This window comes from Spermophilus citellus (assembly GCF_964194105.1).
Source record: "Spermophilus citellus genome assembly, chromosome: 1".
Classification (NCBI taxonomy): Eukaryota; Metazoa; Chordata; class Mammalia; order Rodentia; family Sciuridae; genus Spermophilus; species Spermophilus citellus.
This window is the reverse complement of record NC_138182.1, coordinates 184,674,748-184,691,654: the sequence shown is the minus strand read 5'-3', so window position 1 is coordinate 184,691,654 and position 16,907 is coordinate 184,674,748. Positions and strand designations below refer to the sequence as shown.

At 31.7% G+C, this 16,907-nt stretch overlaps 1 protein-coding gene across 6 annotated transcripts in view; it reads left to right on the top strand.

Moving 5' to 3' along the window:
- Positions 1 to 16,907, top strand: part of TCERG1 (transcription elongation regulator 1) — a 63,872-nt gene that overhangs the window by 20,225 nt on the left and 26,740 nt on the right. For 3 of the 6 annotated variants that reach the window (XR_014021334.1, XM_081288906.1, XM_081288910.1), the window contains exons 6-15: positions 2,146 to 2,208; positions 3,300 to 3,500; positions 4,188 to 4,300; positions 5,537 to 5,625; positions 11,407 to 11,567; positions 12,683 to 12,739; positions 12,883 to 12,949; positions 14,022 to 14,072; positions 15,448 to 15,583; positions 16,400 to 16,489. Coding sequence is in view for 5 of the 6 variants with exons in the window: in XM_081288906.1 (XP_081145032.1) it covers positions 2,146 to 2,208; positions 3,300 to 3,500; positions 4,188 to 4,300; positions 5,537 to 5,625; positions 11,407 to 11,567; positions 12,683 to 12,739; positions 12,883 to 12,949; positions 14,022 to 14,072; positions 15,448 to 15,583; positions 16,400 to 16,489 (1,028 nt within the window). In the remaining variant the exon portion in view is untranslated. The remainder of the gene's footprint in view (positions 1 to 2,145; positions 2,209 to 3,299; positions 3,501 to 4,187; positions 4,301 to 5,536; positions 5,626 to 11,406; positions 11,568 to 12,682; positions 12,740 to 12,882; positions 12,950 to 14,021; positions 14,073 to 15,447; positions 15,584 to 16,399; positions 16,490 to 16,907) is intronic. The other 3 variants (XM_081288908.1, XM_081288907.1, XM_081288909.1) reach the window with 3 other exon arrangements.

The window sequence follows — 16,907 nt, the reverse complement described above, 5'->3', positions numbered from 1 at the left end:
GGACTTACTTTTTTCCTTGCCAGATTTTTGGGGTTTTTGTACACTTCTTTTCTATTTTCCCCTCTTTATTTCTTTTAAATATTGAGAAGAACAGGAGAGACTTGTATGAAATTTATTTTGGAGCCCTAAATTCTATTTGAATTCTATTTTATTGCTATTATCTGGCTCTAATGAGGATGATTTTGGGAAAATCAAACATGATGAAAAGAAGGAGTAGAAGAATTAGGTGAAGTATAGGAATAGAAGGTAGAATTTGGGGATAGTAAATTGAATTGGGATTATAGGATTTCTACTTTTCAAACTAAAATCATATTTGGAATTTTAAGAAACTTGCTATCTTTGACATAATTATCTAAAATGTTAAATGAAAATTTTCTAATTTGCAGATTAGATCATAATTTGAGGACAAAGTTGTAGGAAAATTGAATAAGTGCTCTCTTTTAAAAAAAGTTAGATATTTAAATGTGTGGTTATTTTGTGAGTATTCATGATATGTTTGTAATACATTGAGAGAAAGCTATAAGTTTATCATGTTAGCCATGAGGAGAAATATGTATGATTTTTCAGCATGATCTTTATGTTGATAGTTAAATGGAGGAGTTCTTTGTTGGCCTGTTGATATTTAGCAATGGCATGTACATCTAAATATGAATTTATTTGGTTTTCATCTGTTACAAAGTTAAAATTATTTTTTGGAGGATTGTTTCAGAGAACATCCTTTGATGAGAATAAGTTAATATATTCAAAGAATTGAGTTTCTAGTGCCAGTTTAATGGGTTTTGTGGTCCTATAGATGGCAGTGTTTATACTAATTTAAACTTAACACAGGCTATAACTTCCTTAAGCAAATGAATTTTTCTATTGCTTTCTTTTAACACTAGGGAAAATAAAGTTATAACTTTACTCAGTTTGCTTTTATTATCCAGTGTTTTTATTTTAGTATAAGAGGTAATGAGAGTTTAGCTCTAATATTCTTTATCTAAAATAAAAATTAAAGGCAGTTTTCAAATGCTGGCAGTATTTTTGTGTGTGTGTGTGTGTGAACATAGTTACATTGTTTACAAACAGGGGTTTAACTCTGAACTAGGAAAGATTTCTTTTCCTGTCCTGGGGAAAGTAGTTGTTTGTTATTTTTAATTTTCATGGGTACCAAACTAAGTTTAGTTTTTTCTCAGTTAAAAAAATATTTAAAGGTTCTTTCCCCTATAATTTTAAGCCTTCAGTCTTTTTCTTAATCTTTCATTTTATTTTGAATTTTCCTTAATCGGTTTTAGTTTTCCAGCTTTTGCCTTAATTACCTTATCATTGTAATGCATCATAATGAATCCTTAGTCTTATCAGAAATGTACATGATTTCCATTCTTTAATGCAAGTAGTATTTCTTTAGCCAGCCTAAATGTTACAGGTTTCTGCAGCCATCAGCCCATGTGGTTATTAGTAATAATAAAGGTGCTGGATGTTTCTTAGTTTCATCCTGCTTCCTCAGTGTTCCAAGCTGTTGTAATTCCATGGAGCAGGCACTAAACATGGATATTTTGTCATTAGTTGAATGCTGCTGTCCTTCATCTTTGCCTTTTATTTGAACTATTATTTGCAGTGGAATATTTGGATCCATTTCAAACCTTATTTTCTTCCTATGCCACCCACTCCTTTTTGTCCTTAGTTTTTTCTTCTTTTCTACTTCTGCATAGTTGTGCTATATATCCTTCAGCTCCTGCATATAGTTTCAACTTAGCAGCATAGAGAAAGTGTCTTTCTTGTTAGTGTCATGCTGCATTTGCCTTTCTTTGGCATCTAAGCAAGAGCAGCATGGACTTGATGTCCTGTGGGAAAATGTCCCACATGAGAATTTGTTATGTATATGTAATGAAGGGGCTTTTTATTGTTGTTGAACTTAACCTCTGAGACTCCTTCAGATATTATCAGGGCTGGTAGGTAATTGATGTTGTAATTTACAGTTAGAATCATTAAATATGACACCACTTCCCACAAAATGTCAAACAAAAAGAAATTTTACCCCATCCTTGGTCTTTTTCATTGGAAAGAGCATTCTAAATTGTAGTGGTAAATTATTTCCCTGATTCCCAGTGGTAGCTGACATACCATGGCAGCTTTCCAACCTGTGCTTGCTTATCCATTTTACAGGTGTAGCAATGATGCAAATAGTCAGCTGCCCGTATGTAAAGACAGTCGCTACCACCAAGACCGGTAATTTTTAAAACCATCTTAGTTTGTTTTGTCTGTAAGTTGGCATGGTAGTGAATGTTGTTGTTTATCCTTTTATTTATTTTTGCCCAAGTGAGTGGATTTTTTTATATTTTTCTTTTTAATGAGTAGTATAAATGCAGTTGTCATATTTGGCCAACACTTAATTTTCCCGATTGCCTGTAGTATTAGCATCTTTGGTTCACAAAAGCAAATAAGGTCAGATCACTTTATATCTTAATTTATGTAATAAGTGTAAACAACTTCATTCTCATATTCATAACATTTAACTTTATTTTTGATGTATGTTTTTAAGTTAAATATAAAAAAATCATTTCCATGTGTAAAGTGATGTGATTATGCTTGCATGCTAGTGAGTATATGTGTGTGGATATTTGTGTGTATAGTATAAATTTAATTTATTGAAGTAACATAATTATCTGGAACTTAGATTTAAGAATTTCCCCCCAATTTTGTTTTCATGTGTCCTTATTTTAATAGTATTTTATTTCATATAGTATTAATTTATTTAATTATCTGGTAAAAACATAAATCTTGCTTGTCTTTTAAAAAATAGCTGCTTCTAGGAAAAGAACAAACTGATGTTGTACAGAGATAACTAACTTAATCATTTGGATTTGATAAAATTTAATCATTTACTTTAAAACAAAATTATTATACTATTAAGTATTTTAAAAGTAGGCAATATTTTGCCTCAGGAAACATGTACAGTAAATGTTATAATTTAATTAGCATTTGAGAAATTATCTTTACAAAAATATATTTCTATTCACATGTACCATGATTTTTATAATTTATGTTAAGATTTCTATCATAGAGGAGACCCAAATTTCTGACTGTTCTTAAGGTAGTTAGGTTGAATTTCCATGTTGAATTTTGGTATTGGAACTAAAAACCCAGGGAACCGAGTGATATTTGAGCCACCTTTTTATATAGATATATATATATATATTTGCTCTAACTGATCCATTCACTTATTAATATTTAATAGAAAGATTTAGCTCCTATTTTAGAGTGTTATTTTGTATCCCAATTTAATACTTTGGATCTAATTTTTTATTATTCTTTTTTAGGTGTATTGCCAGGAATGGCCCCTCCTATTGTACCCATGATACACCCCCAGGTTGCTATTGCAGCTTCACCTGCTACCTTAGCTGGAGCAACAGCAGTTTCTGAATGGACTGAATATAAAACAGCAGATGGGAAAACATATTATTATAACAACAGAACATTAGAATCAACCTGGGAAAAACCCCAAGAACTAAAGGAAAAAGGTATAATTGTTTTAATGATTTATGATATAGTATGAGCTATAATGAGTATAAATGAGTATACTGTTTGAAATTCTGAAATGAATCATTTTTAACACACCGGATACATAATTATGGGATTTTTATTTCTTCGGAATTGATTAATATATTGTATTTAAAAAGCCATTTCTTCTACTTATGTGTTTGCCATCATTTTTTCTGTCTGGAGAAATTAATGTATATAATGATGTATACATTATACACACACCCAGGTGCATATTTTTCTTTTGTCAGGAATTGTATAGTTGTATTGTCCTTATTGAGATTGATAAAATTGATCAGGAAGGAATGTGTATATTATAAAGAGCAGAACTCGGGCTTTTGGAATCTTAGGTGTAGAAGATGCAATTTGCTTTATCACAAGACCTTATTTTTGTTCTCAATACCTTAGTATCTTATCCCTTTCAGCAAAATATATGATGATATGATGACTACCAATGATATATAAATGACCTGAAAGACTATATATTCCTTTGAAGTCAGTAGATCTTTAAGGTGTTTCTTGATTGCATTGTGTTCAAATCAATGATATTATAAAGAGGAATATTTTATCTTAATGGTTAACATCTAGAAGAAGAATATCACAACTGCTTATTTTCTGCAAATTCTTTAAAAGTTACATAAAAACCTTTGCCATTAATTGTTTAACAGAAAAATTAGAAGAGAAGATTAAAGAGCCAATCAAAGAGCCCTCTGAAGAACCTCTGCCAATGGAGACAGAGGAGGAGGATCCTAAAGAAGAGCCCATGAAGGAGATAAAGGAGGTATCTGGTACCTGCTAATCTGGTAGCCATCCTTCATTGATTGGTACAATTTACATGTAACTGAATGTCTGTTTGGTATATATTTAAATAATTACTATAAGTTTGAGCTCTAGGGCTGGGACTTTGGCTCAGCAGTAGAACTCTCGCCTATCACGGGTGGGACCCGGGTTCGATCCTCAGCACCACATAAAAATAAAGCCATTGTGTTGTCCGTCTACATCTAAAAATAAATATTAAAAAAAAAAAAATATAAGTTTGAGCTCTGAAATTTTAGAGTTCTTGGAAATTTTTAACTCATTTTTTTTCCTTTAAAAGTGTCATTACATTATTTTTTATACTGAACTGAGGCCAAGAGAAAAGAGTAGGTCTTAGGCCAGAGCTTGGACTTGAGCTCTTGTCTCCTGACTTGCAGACTGATACATGTTCAACTTCATTGGATTAAAAAATGTGGTGTATGTACATATGTATCAAAAATATAGTATTTTATTCACCCATAAAGAACAAAATTTAAATCATTTGCAGAAAAATGGGTGGAACTGAAGGTCATAATTTTGAGTGAAATAAATCTGAGAAAGAAAATTATCATTTTATTTCTCATTTGGAAGTTCAAGGGGAAAAACAGACAAAATAAAAGTGGGGGGAGTGAATACCATGAAAGAAGGGAATCCATTAGGGCAGAGGAAAGGGATAAGAGGAGTGAGGAGGAGGGAAGGGTTGGGGAAGTACTGGGGAATGAAAACGATAAATTAGGTTTTTATATGTGTATGAATTACACCAACAAATTTTTTAAAAAGCACGACCTCATATTTAGGGAATGTTGAGGGATTATATTTTCTATCCTCCCTACTCTTGTGTCTAAGTGTGAAATGATCCCTTTCTAACACTAAGAGGTTTGTGTAAGCTTCCTTTATTTGGTGAGGGGGCCAATAGTAGTCATGTTTCAGCAACAGGAAAGGTAGCAGAAATAAGAAACAACCTCAAATGAATAGGTCTTCTTTGATTTGTATACTGTAGTTTTCCATTTCTGCTCCTAAGCACATGGCTATTAAGTTTTACTATTATAATATTCAGCTCTTTTGGTGGAGCAAAGATTTACAATTATTTTAGGAATTCGTATTCAGGATTTCCCTCTCAGTTCCAGCAATAGACTTTACAGTTAGTGATATTTGCAGTAATAACTGACTTTTATATTTTTTCATGTTATTAATTAAATATGAATAATATAATTTTCCTTAGGAGCCCAAAGAAGAGGAGATGACTGAAGAAGAAAAGGCTGCCCAGAAGGCAAAACCAGTAGCTACTACTCCTATTCCTGGTACTCCATGGTGTGTATTTAGCTTAATTAATGAGTTGTTTTATTCTGTTTTTTACTTTAAAAATTGTACTTGTTTAATTTTTTTCTTTAGGAAGAAAAGATACTTTTAAAAAAAGCATATGTCAAATATGTTTTCATTGAGTGAATATTTTGGTCCTTGTTTGTTACACTTGGGGTGTTTAAACCCCAAATTTAGTTGCTATAAGTGTTTTTCTCATTGCATAGTACTCTTCATTAATGTTTATAATTTATATACTTGAGCCACTGTTGAGAAATCCTAAATACATTGAGCTATATCACCAGCCCTTTTATAATTACATTTAAAGAACTAAGTAAAGTTATATCTTTTTATAATTTTTATAGTTTAGTTATGTTCTACCATGCCCAGGAAAGTTCCCTATGAGAAGGCTCTTGGTAAATTGCTGAGGCTGGTCTTGAACTTCCAATCCAACTGCCTCAGCCTCCCAAATTGCTGGGATTACAGGCATGTACCACCATGCCCAGCTTAAGTTAACAATTTTATCTCTGAATTTAAGTCGATTTTGTGTTTACAAGAGTGGCATATAATTTATCTCTGAATTTAAGTCGATTTTGTGTTTACAAGAGCGGCATATAATTTTTTCTTTCCTGTGTACTTCTATAGTTTTTGTTTGTTTCTATAGTGTTCTCACAGTATTTTATTATGAAAAATTTGATACTGACATTTAAATAATTCTAAGTGCACATGGATGAACCATCTAGATTCTGTAGATTAATATTTTGCCATATTTGTGTAATCACTTATATATCCATTCCTTAGTGCATCTCTCAGTCTTGTTTTACAGATGCATTGAAAATTGTAGACATCATACATTTCATTCCTATGTACTTTAGATTGTACATTACTAGGTTTGGGCAGTTTTTTGACATAAGAATATTATTTATTTATTTATTTATTTAGATGTTGATGGATCTTTATTTTACTCATTTACTTATATGTGGTGCTGAGAATTGAACCCAGTGTCTCACACATGCTAGGCAAGTGCTCTACCACTGACCCACAAGCCCAGTCCCGATGACATCTCTGTCCACACACACACATATATAGAACCCCTGCTTGAATTTTGATTGAGATTGCACTGAATCTTTAGAAAAGTTAGAATTGACATTGTAACAATATTGTCTCTTCCAATTCGTGAACATAATTTATCTTTCCATTTATTTAGGTCTTTAATATCTCTTTGTATTATGATTTAGATATGATGTGTCCCCCAGTAGGCTTGTGTGATAGCCAGAGTCACAATGTTCAGAGGAGAAATGGCTAGATTAAGAGTGCTATAACCGAATCAGTTTATTCATCCATTTCATGGATTAATAATTTGAAAGGACTACTATAGACATGTAGGTGTGGCTGAAGGAAGGAAAAAGAGTTTTATTTTGTTCCTGGTGCCTCAATCTTGCTTTCTGCTTCCCAGTGCTATGAGCTGAACAGCTTTCCTCTGCTGCACCTTCCTACCATGATGTTCTGCTTTACCCCAGGGCCCAGAAGAATGGAGTCAGCTCACTGTAGACTGAGACTTCTGAACCCAAACCAAACTTTTACTCTTCTAAGTTGTTCTCAGATATTTTGATGTTAGTGACAAAAAGCTGACTAACATACTTGAACATTATTTAGTGTAGAATGGAAATAATTGGCTAGATTTAGTCCTACATGTTATGTTATTTGTTGCTAATTAAATTTTTTAAAAGAGCATTTATTTTCTACTTGATTGTATGTAAGAATAGAATAAATTTTTATGTATCAACATTGTATTCCAGAACCATGCTAATTTATTCCTTATAGTAGTTTTTTAGATTCATCATTTACAAATAGAAATGTTTTCTTCTTTTCTGACCTTTTACAACCTTTAGTACAATGCTAAATAGAAAAGGTGAGCATACTTGTTTCTGATATCAGTGACATACAGTTTAATCTTTTATCATCAGTTAAAATAGTAGCTATGAACTTTTCAGTTGTCTTTAACAGATTGAAGATGTTTCCTGTTATTCCTCATTTGCTAGTGTTTTTTTAATCAGCTATCGAAGTCTGTTAATCAAGTTTTTTCTTCATTCTTTTAATCTAGGGAATTTTATTGACTTTTGAATGTTAAACTGTTTTTTGCATTACTGGGATAAATGTTATTTGTCATGGTACCTTTTCCTTTTTTGGGGATGGGTACCGGGGATTGAACTCAGGGGCACTCGACCACTGAGCCACATCCCCAGCTCTGTTTTGTTATTTTGAGACAGAACCTCACTGAGTTGCTTAGTACATTGCTTTTGTTGAGCTGGCTTTGAACTCACATCCTTCTGTCTCAGTTTCCCTAGCTGCTGGGATTATAAGTGTGCACCACTGCGCCCGGCAGTAGCTTTTCCTTTTAATGTATTAAAAGGGTTACTTTATGCTTTTTCTGTTTTCTCAAGTCATTGGTAAAGGTCTTTTCTTTTGTAATGTAAGTATTTAAAGCCCTAAGTTACCTTGAAGCACTACTTTAGTTGCATCCTGCAAATTGTGATATGGTGTATTTTGCCGTCGTTCAGTCCATACCTTAAATTCTGCTTTTTGATTTTGTCTTTGATTCCTGATTTAGAAGACTTTTTTATTTCATTTCCAGATATTTTGGGTTCTAGATATCTTACTTAAATTATTGATTTAATTGTTCTGCAGGCAGATAGTGTACTTTGTATAATTCTGATTCTTGTTCAGTACATCTTCTATTTGAATACTGTTTGTTTTGGGTCAGTTTGGTCTCTCATTTGCTGAGAGAATGGTGTTGATCTACTATAATTATAAAATTGTTTAGTTCTCCCTTGAATTTGGTTCATTTTTATCTATTCTGAACTATTATAGACATAAACATTTTATTACTGTTACGTCCTCCTGGTGAATAATTGTCCTTTTTATTATTATGAAATGAACCTCTTTATTCTTCATTATACAGTTTGTCTCAACATTTCTCTTTTTTGGAAAACAGCAGTTGTTGCCTTTTATTCTTTGTTTACATGATGTATCTTTTAGCTTTTCTCTGGTTTTGTATTTAAAGTGTGTTTCTTACAGACTTTCTTACAGCTATTAGTAGTGTCTTATGTTTTTATCTATTGTCAGTTCTTGCTTTTTTTTTTTAATGTGCCACCTACTTAATGTCTTTTTTTTTTAATCTTTATTTTATTTATTTTTATGTGGTGCTAAGGGTCGAACCCAGGGCCTCACACATGCTAGGCAAGTGCTCTACCGCTGAGCCACAATCCCAGCCCCCAGTTCTTGCTTTTTAATTGGAGTATTGAGACTATTAATATTTAACATAATTTTTGATATGGTTGGATTTGAGAATACTGTTATTTTCTGTTTGTCTTTTCTATCTACCTGTTTTTATGTTCCTATTATTATTTTCAGCTGAATTATTTGAATTTGTATAGCATTTCATGTAATTAATGTTTTGGATTTTTGGTGATTCCTCTTTGCATTTTTGTGTTAGTTGTTGCTTTAGGAATTATACATACCTAATTTCCACAGTCTATTTAGAGTTAATATTGTACCATGTCCCATAAAATAATGGAAACCTTGGTTTCAGTTTCTTTTTTTTAACCTATACTCACTGATCTTAGTTGTAGGTATCATATATATGACGGTTAAATGAATGAAAACCCAGCCACAAAATATTTTAAAGAATATAGGAAAAAATCATTTATATTTACCATTTTTGTTGTTTTTCCTTTTTTTGTTAAAGATCCAGGTTTTCCTTTAATGTCATTTCCTTTCAGCACGAAGAACTTTTGTCAAACAGGTCTTCTACAGATGAAATCTCTTGATCTCTTCATCTAAAGTATCTCGTTTGCCCTTATCTCTATAGGATGTTTTTGCTAGATGTTGAGTTCTGGTTGGTAATTCTTCATTCCAGAACTTTTAAAGATATTTTAGTGTTTTCTGGCCCCTATTTTTTAATAAGAAATCCATGATCATTGGAATAATTTCCTAGTTTGTATTATTTGTGTTCTTTTCCCCCCTTATTGCTATCAAAGTTTTTCCCCCCTTATTTTCATCAATTTGATTATCTTGTGTCTAGGACTAATTTTATTTATTTTTAATTTTTTGTTCTTTTTAGTTATACATGTCAATAGGGTGTATTTTGACATGTTATACATACATGTACAGCTTCCCATTCTTGTGGGTTGTACATAATGTGGAGTTAAACTGGTTTGTGTGTTCATATATGAACATAGGAAAGTAATGCAGGACTGGTTTTCTTGAGGTTTATCCTAAATGGGATTTGCTGAGCTTCTTTAATGTGGATATTTATGTCTTTTACCAAATTTGAGAGGTATTTCTAGCTATTGTGTCTTCAGAAGATTTTGTATTTGTCCCCTTATCTTTTTCTCCTGTTTTTGTGGGATCCAGTGACATTTGTTAAACAGTTTGTTACAATCACATAGTTTCCTGAAATTCTGTTTATTCTTTCCTGCCCCTCTCTGTTCTTCTGGTGGGATAATTATTGATCCATCTTCTAATTCATGGTTTACTCTGTTGTCTCCATTCTGCCCTCGAAATAATCCATCAAAATTTAATTTCCATTATTTTTTATTTCTAAAATTTTCGTTTGATTCTTTTTACAACTTCTGTTTTTCCATTTAGAACTCTTATTTTGTCATTCATTTCAAGCGTAATGTCTTTTTTCTTGTCAATAATTCTAGTTGTTGTTATTGCTTTAGACTCTTTTATTTTTGAACATCTAGTCACTTTAAGTTTGACAGCTATTGATTAAATTTTGATTATCTGGTCAAAGGACTTCATTTCTGTTGGATATCTAGCTGCCTGCTTTGCCTGAGGACCACTGTCATATGGGGAACGTGTGAAAGGGAGAAATGGGAAGTGTTAGGAACTTGATTTGGCACTCATTTTGAGAGTACTAAATTTTAAACCATCACAAAAAATGAATTTAATGACAACAAATAATGCTATTAAGCGGTTCTACAATTTAAAGGCAGGAGGATCGCAAGTTCCAAGCCAGCCTTAGCAAAAGTGAGGCATTAAGCAACCCAGACTCTGTCTCTAAATAAAATACAAGGGGCTGGGGTTGTGGCTCAGCGGTAGATTGTTCGCCTAACATGTGGGAGGTGCTGGGTTTGATCCTCGGTACCGCATACAAATAAATAAAATAAAGGCATGTGTCCAACAATAACTAAAAAAGTATTTAAAAAAATAAAATCAAAATAGGACTGGGGATGTGGCTTAGTGGTGAAGTGCCCCCGAGTTTAATTCCTGGTTATGAAGTTCCCTAGTTATAAAACACAGGATCAGTTTGCTGTAGTCACTTCTTCAGAGAAGGTTGCATATGTAATTTTGGTTTATTATTAAATAATAATAAGTAACAATAATAAGAAATATTAGGAACTATGATGTGATAAGTGGGGTGCCATGTTCTGTTCTTTAAGTTGTAGAACTGGTTAATAGCATTATTTGTTGCCATGAATTCATTTTTTGTGATGGTTTAAAATTTAGTACTCTCAAATTTAGTGCTAAATCAAGTTCCTAAGCATTCTAAACTCTGATCACAAATTGCTTTGCTCTTCCTGTTTTGTTTTTGACCCCCAGTATATTTCACTGCTGTGTTTACCTTAGCCAGGCAGCTCTTTTCTGTTTGGTTGTCTGTAAATAACTGTTAGTAAGAGGAACATGTTCTTGCCCTCTTCCTTTTGACGGGCTGAAATGAAAAAACCTAGCTATAAAATATTTTCTTTAATATAATATAAAATGATATTTTTAATCAATTCTTAGGTGTGTGGTTTGGACTGGAGACGAACGGGTCTTTTTTTACAATCCTACCACTCGTCTTTCTATGTGGGACCGACCTGATGATTTGATTGGAAGGGCAGATGTTGATAAAATTATTCAGGAACCCCCTCATAAAAAAGGATTGGAAGACATGAAGAAATTAAGTGAGTTTTCAATTAGGAATTTCTCCTCTAATTTTAATATTCTTTTAATGTTTTTATAGAAAGTGAAGATATTTTAGGAATATTTAATTTTTAAAAATAGATTGCTATGCTGGTTTGCTGTGATGAAGGTAAAAATACAAAGAATTTGGATAATATTGTGTTTTGTAAAAAATTTTTTAGCTTATTGTCCTTTATCATTATTTTCAGTTAGTTCAAGGTAGATATGCTGGAGATGATGTTATTTGCCTTATGCTTATTACTACTACTAAAGCACTTCTTAGTGAGCCTTTGGGCACTTTTGGGGACCAGTGAAATATATATTTTTGGCAGTAATCAAAAAGTGCACAAAGTATTTTTTAATATTTTGTTGACTAAAATTTTCTTGTTTTAAACATTTAAATAACATTTCAATACATTGAGTACAAATAATTATAAAATTTTCATTGTGTATTTTTTGTACATTTCTTATTGGCATTTTGCCTGTATTGATATGAATGTGTTTTTATAGACTCCCCCTACCTCATGTAGTATAGAAGCACAAAAATCATTTAATTCTATGAGTAAAACAACTCTTAATATATGTCTTTCTAGTGATTGAGAGATTTTCATGTATTATTAGATATGTGGTTTGGACATTTTTTGCTTACTAGTAATTTCCCACTAAGTGCAACTTTGCCTATTTAGTACTGAAGGTATTAGGCACCTATTTTGTTTCCTTTAGCAATATTTGTTTTATAGGCATGATAGTAATATTTTATGATCATAGTATTAAATGATGCCAAGAAAGTATGTGACTTACTTTTGTTCTTTTATGAGTCTGTTTTCAAAATATTTGATTCATTTAGTTGATAATACATTAAAATGCATCAAAAAATGTACTATAAGTCCAAAATCAGGGAAATTTTTATGTATTTGTAAAACTAAGCTTTGTACAAGAAAATTTTCAATATGAATGTAAAGGGAGGATAAAGAGAACCATTATTATACTTTAATGATTTTTTTATAAAAATGGGTATTAAGTGGATGTTTTATGCAAATAATGATGTTTTTAAAGAAATGGTCGTGAAATGTATGTATTTAACTGTTTATAACACTATTTGAAATGTTTTTGCCAGGGCACCCAACCCCAACAATGCTGTCCATCCAAAAGTGGCAATTCTCTATGAGTGCAAGTGAGTGAAATACCTATAAATTAGGTTTTTTTTTAACTGCTTAAAGGAAGTGTTCTGGTAGTGATTAGCAGAATCTATGCCTATATAATTCAGTGATTGCCTGCTTATTTTGTTCAAAGTTTTAATTAAATTTTGTCTTATAGTTAAAGAAGAACAAGAACTAATGGAAGAAATTAATGAAGATGAGCCTGTCAAAGCAAAAAAGCGGAAGTAAGTAATATATATAGTTTGTGTGATTCCAGATAGATTTACCTTTTAACTTTGATTAGGTTATCAGTTTGTGATTGCAAGGCACAAGGTAATATTTGTGTTACTAGGAGGCAGAAGTGTCACGTTGCTCTCTTAGACTTGATATTAAATATCTTTGTTTTATAATACAGAAATGGTATCCTTTCTGTTGCCAGATTTGGAGAAGATTGGTTATTCCAATATGTATTATGAAACTCAGTGGCATTTTAGGAATTAATTGATTATTCTTTATAAAAATTCACTATGTCTAAATTTTATTAAAATCAGTTTTCCCATACAAATCCCAGCAAATACCATTTTGGAGATTTCATAAAAATAGACATACTTCTCTCTCTTTATATGTTTATCTTATGACTTAACCTAGTCCTTGGGTCTGGTCATTACTACTTGGTATGAAGTAGGCCTGTGGGCTTAGAAAGTACTCTGAGAGAAAAAATATTGCTAGAAACAGAAGAATTAGCTTGGCCAGTACTCTGGAATTGGGTGAAATATGAATGTTACCTATTATGGGAGGTGGGAGAGTGGTGGAAGGTTGGATAGAGGGGTGTGTGTGTATTGTGGGAATGGGACCATTATTTAGCAGCAAAAAGGAAAGCTTGGATACATTATTAGGGACTGGATAATTATAGTCCTAATTGGAAAAGGACAGATTGAATGCAGCCAAATTATGGCAAGGAATGAGTATAATAATCCCTGTCAAGGGTGGTTCTTTTTTAAAAAAAAAAAATTGTTATTGGCAACAGTATTAAAGAAATTAAGATATTAAGGAGAATCACTTTTAATCTGTCACCTTGACACAGCTATTCTCATTTTTACAGTAGACTTTTTAGTTCTTGACCAAATGTGTTATCAGTTCTTTTAAAAAAAAAAAAATTCTAGAATAAGACATTTGTATTCTTAATTATTATAAATGACTGTATTCATTCTGTTTATACCATAATTTTGGATGTTTCTATGATGTTAAACTTTTAGGTTGTTTTTAATTGTTTGTTCTTATAGACAACTCTGTAAGGTTTTTAACTGCTTTTATCAGGAGAATGTCAAAGAAGTCCTTTATGTGGATTGCCCGAGCTTCTCTATTTAGGTACAAAGCTAAAAGCCTATTTTTCCTGGCTTAGTTTTTCTTTTATTTCTTTTATTGAGATAGATAGTGATAGTTTGTATTGTGACATTTTCATTTAATATAATTCTATAAAGGTTATTTACTTTCATTAGTTATTATATTTCTTGGATGTCTTAACTCTTTAACTATTTAAATACTTCTTAAATAAATTATTTTAAGAGGGTATATTGTTTGGCAAATTGCTTTTACCTGTTTGTTTTGTGCATATCTTAGGTCACAGACTATCTCGCTAAGTTCCTGCAGTTCATGGACTCTGTCTTCTATACTTTTGATTCATTCCCTAAGTTGTTATTTACCTCTCATATTTATGGGTTAGCCTTAGTACCATTTAAATCTCCTGGGCTACCTATTGTTTCCTATATAGCATGCTTTTGAATTACCAGTAGATTTCTATAGGAAAAATAATCAACTTTGTTAATGCTATATACTTAGCAGATCATATTTTTTAAAAAAGATTTGTTCAAATACACCTGAGTTATTGAATTCCTTTTTGGATTATTTACATGAATAGGCCTTTTTCATAGTAATATGTGTTGAGAGGTGACTTGATTTCATGTTTAAAATTTTACTTGAGTACCACATGAGCAACAGGCCTGCCCTTAGTCCTGAGATACATTTTTGGAGGAACAAGAAGTAGTTTAAAAAGTCATTGATGAACAGTTCTAATTCCTACCACTACTACCACCTAACTACTCCTGGGCCTATGTTGCTCTCTGGGACCTGTCCTTCAACTTAAATCTCAACTTATCACCCAGAAAGTGAGTAATAAAAATGTCAGGTAGGTAAGGTATATATCTCACATATCCACTTGGCCAAGTTTGCAGATATTTTATTTTCAAAATAAATGTTTGAGATTACTAAGACTTAATACCAGTTTTTATTAGATTTTAGAAGTATTTTATGAATTTATAATATAAAAATTTTGGAGAATACCATTTTTCTATATCATTTCAAGAACTAAAACAGTTACATCCTATGCTGTTTGAGTCTAACACATAGTTTATAATCAATGCTATGTACTCTTTTTTTACCCACTTTGTAAGATAGTTTACTTTCTGTATCAGCTAGTATCAGGGAGAGACAGCACATTAAAGGTATATATATATTTTTTTCCTAACAATGCATCCATTATAACATCATTAGAAACTTGTAATTTTATTATTAGATTAAAAGTTGTTTATTCCTTAGAAGTCATTTTAAACCCTCAATATAACTTGTTTTTGCCAAAAATATGCTGCTCAGTAGTGAGTCTTGAAAATTCCATTAATTTTAAGATTTTAATATAATTTGTTATTAATATTTTGTCAGTTGATGCCTTATGTTTTATTTTTCATAGGCGAGATGATAATAAAGACATTGATTCAGAGAAAGAAGCTGCCATGGAAGCTGAAATTAAAGCTGCCCGAGAAAGGGCCATTGTCCCTCTGGAGGCCCGAATGAAGCAGTTCAAGGACATGCTGCTAGAGAGAGGGGTCAGAAAACAATCTTTGGGGGAGATATTTCTGTTTTGTATAAGTAATATAAATATGTCTTGCTAAAAGGTCAAATCTAAGGTTAGTGCTCATGTTGTAGGGGGGATTAAGGGAACCCTATCAACTTAATTTGTACCTGTTCTTTGAAACAGCCTTTTCCTTGGCTAATTATATCATGTTTCACTAAATCCCATTTTACTGTCCTTTTAAGTACAAATAACATTTAACATTTATTGGGTCATTTAATTTTGGTGAGTAATATATACGAGTATTAACATTACAGAATGGCGGACTACTTCGGATAGGTAAGGTATACATGATTCTTCCTTTAATATCTTCAGAGTGGCTTTTGGTGTAAGGAGAACTGCTATTTTTTGATATTTTTAGAAACTTAATTGAGAAAGAAATTCAACATTTGGGTTATATTCACAGATTTATTTGAATGAGTATGACTGTTCAATTTTAAATCATAACATTGTTCACATGATTGGAGATAGTGTGGGAAATCAAAATGCAAATCCTCAAGGCTTTTTCTGATGTACTGTTTTTTTTAAATGTCACACAGTAGTGGTTGTTTTAATGAGTAATTAAGTGTGTGTTATTTCTATATAATACAAAAATGTTCAGAGCCAATTAGTGTGGAAATTTGCTATTGCTAGCCTCCCGCTGCTTGTCATTTATTAGTGATGGAAACTTTCAGTTCGGTTTTTATGTCTGCTTTATAAACAGATGTCCTGTAGATTTCAAGAAAAATTATGACCTTTATGTTTCTAGAGCAAACTTAATCATGAGGCAATACATTTTTTTATTTTAAAGGTGTCTGCTTTTTCAACATGGGAGAAAGAGTTGCACAAGATAGTTTTTGATCCTCGATATTTACTTCTCAATCCTAAAGAAAGAAAACAGGTAAAAGGAAAATAACATTGTAAGAAAAGTAAATGTCATTTGACAGCATAATTTTTTTTTCCCCTAACACAGTACTTCAAAAATAGTCTTTCATCTGAGTACACAGTCATTTATGGGCCTTTGTGTAGACTTTTCTGCCTCAGAAATACTCGGATAATTTTTCGTTTATGGACAGGACGACTTTTTTTTTTTTTTTTTTTTAAAACATTTTGTTCTTATGGTACATACACAGTGAGGACATGTATAAGGAGATTTTAAAATTTATTACAAATGCTTTATTTATTTGCTTTTTATTGGGTAAAAAATGCAAATTTGGAGGAAAATGGCAAAATAAAGATGAGTAAAAAGTGGGGGAAAACTCATATATAGCCCTAGCCAAGAGTTAGACCACCGATGAACATTTTTATTCATATTGTTC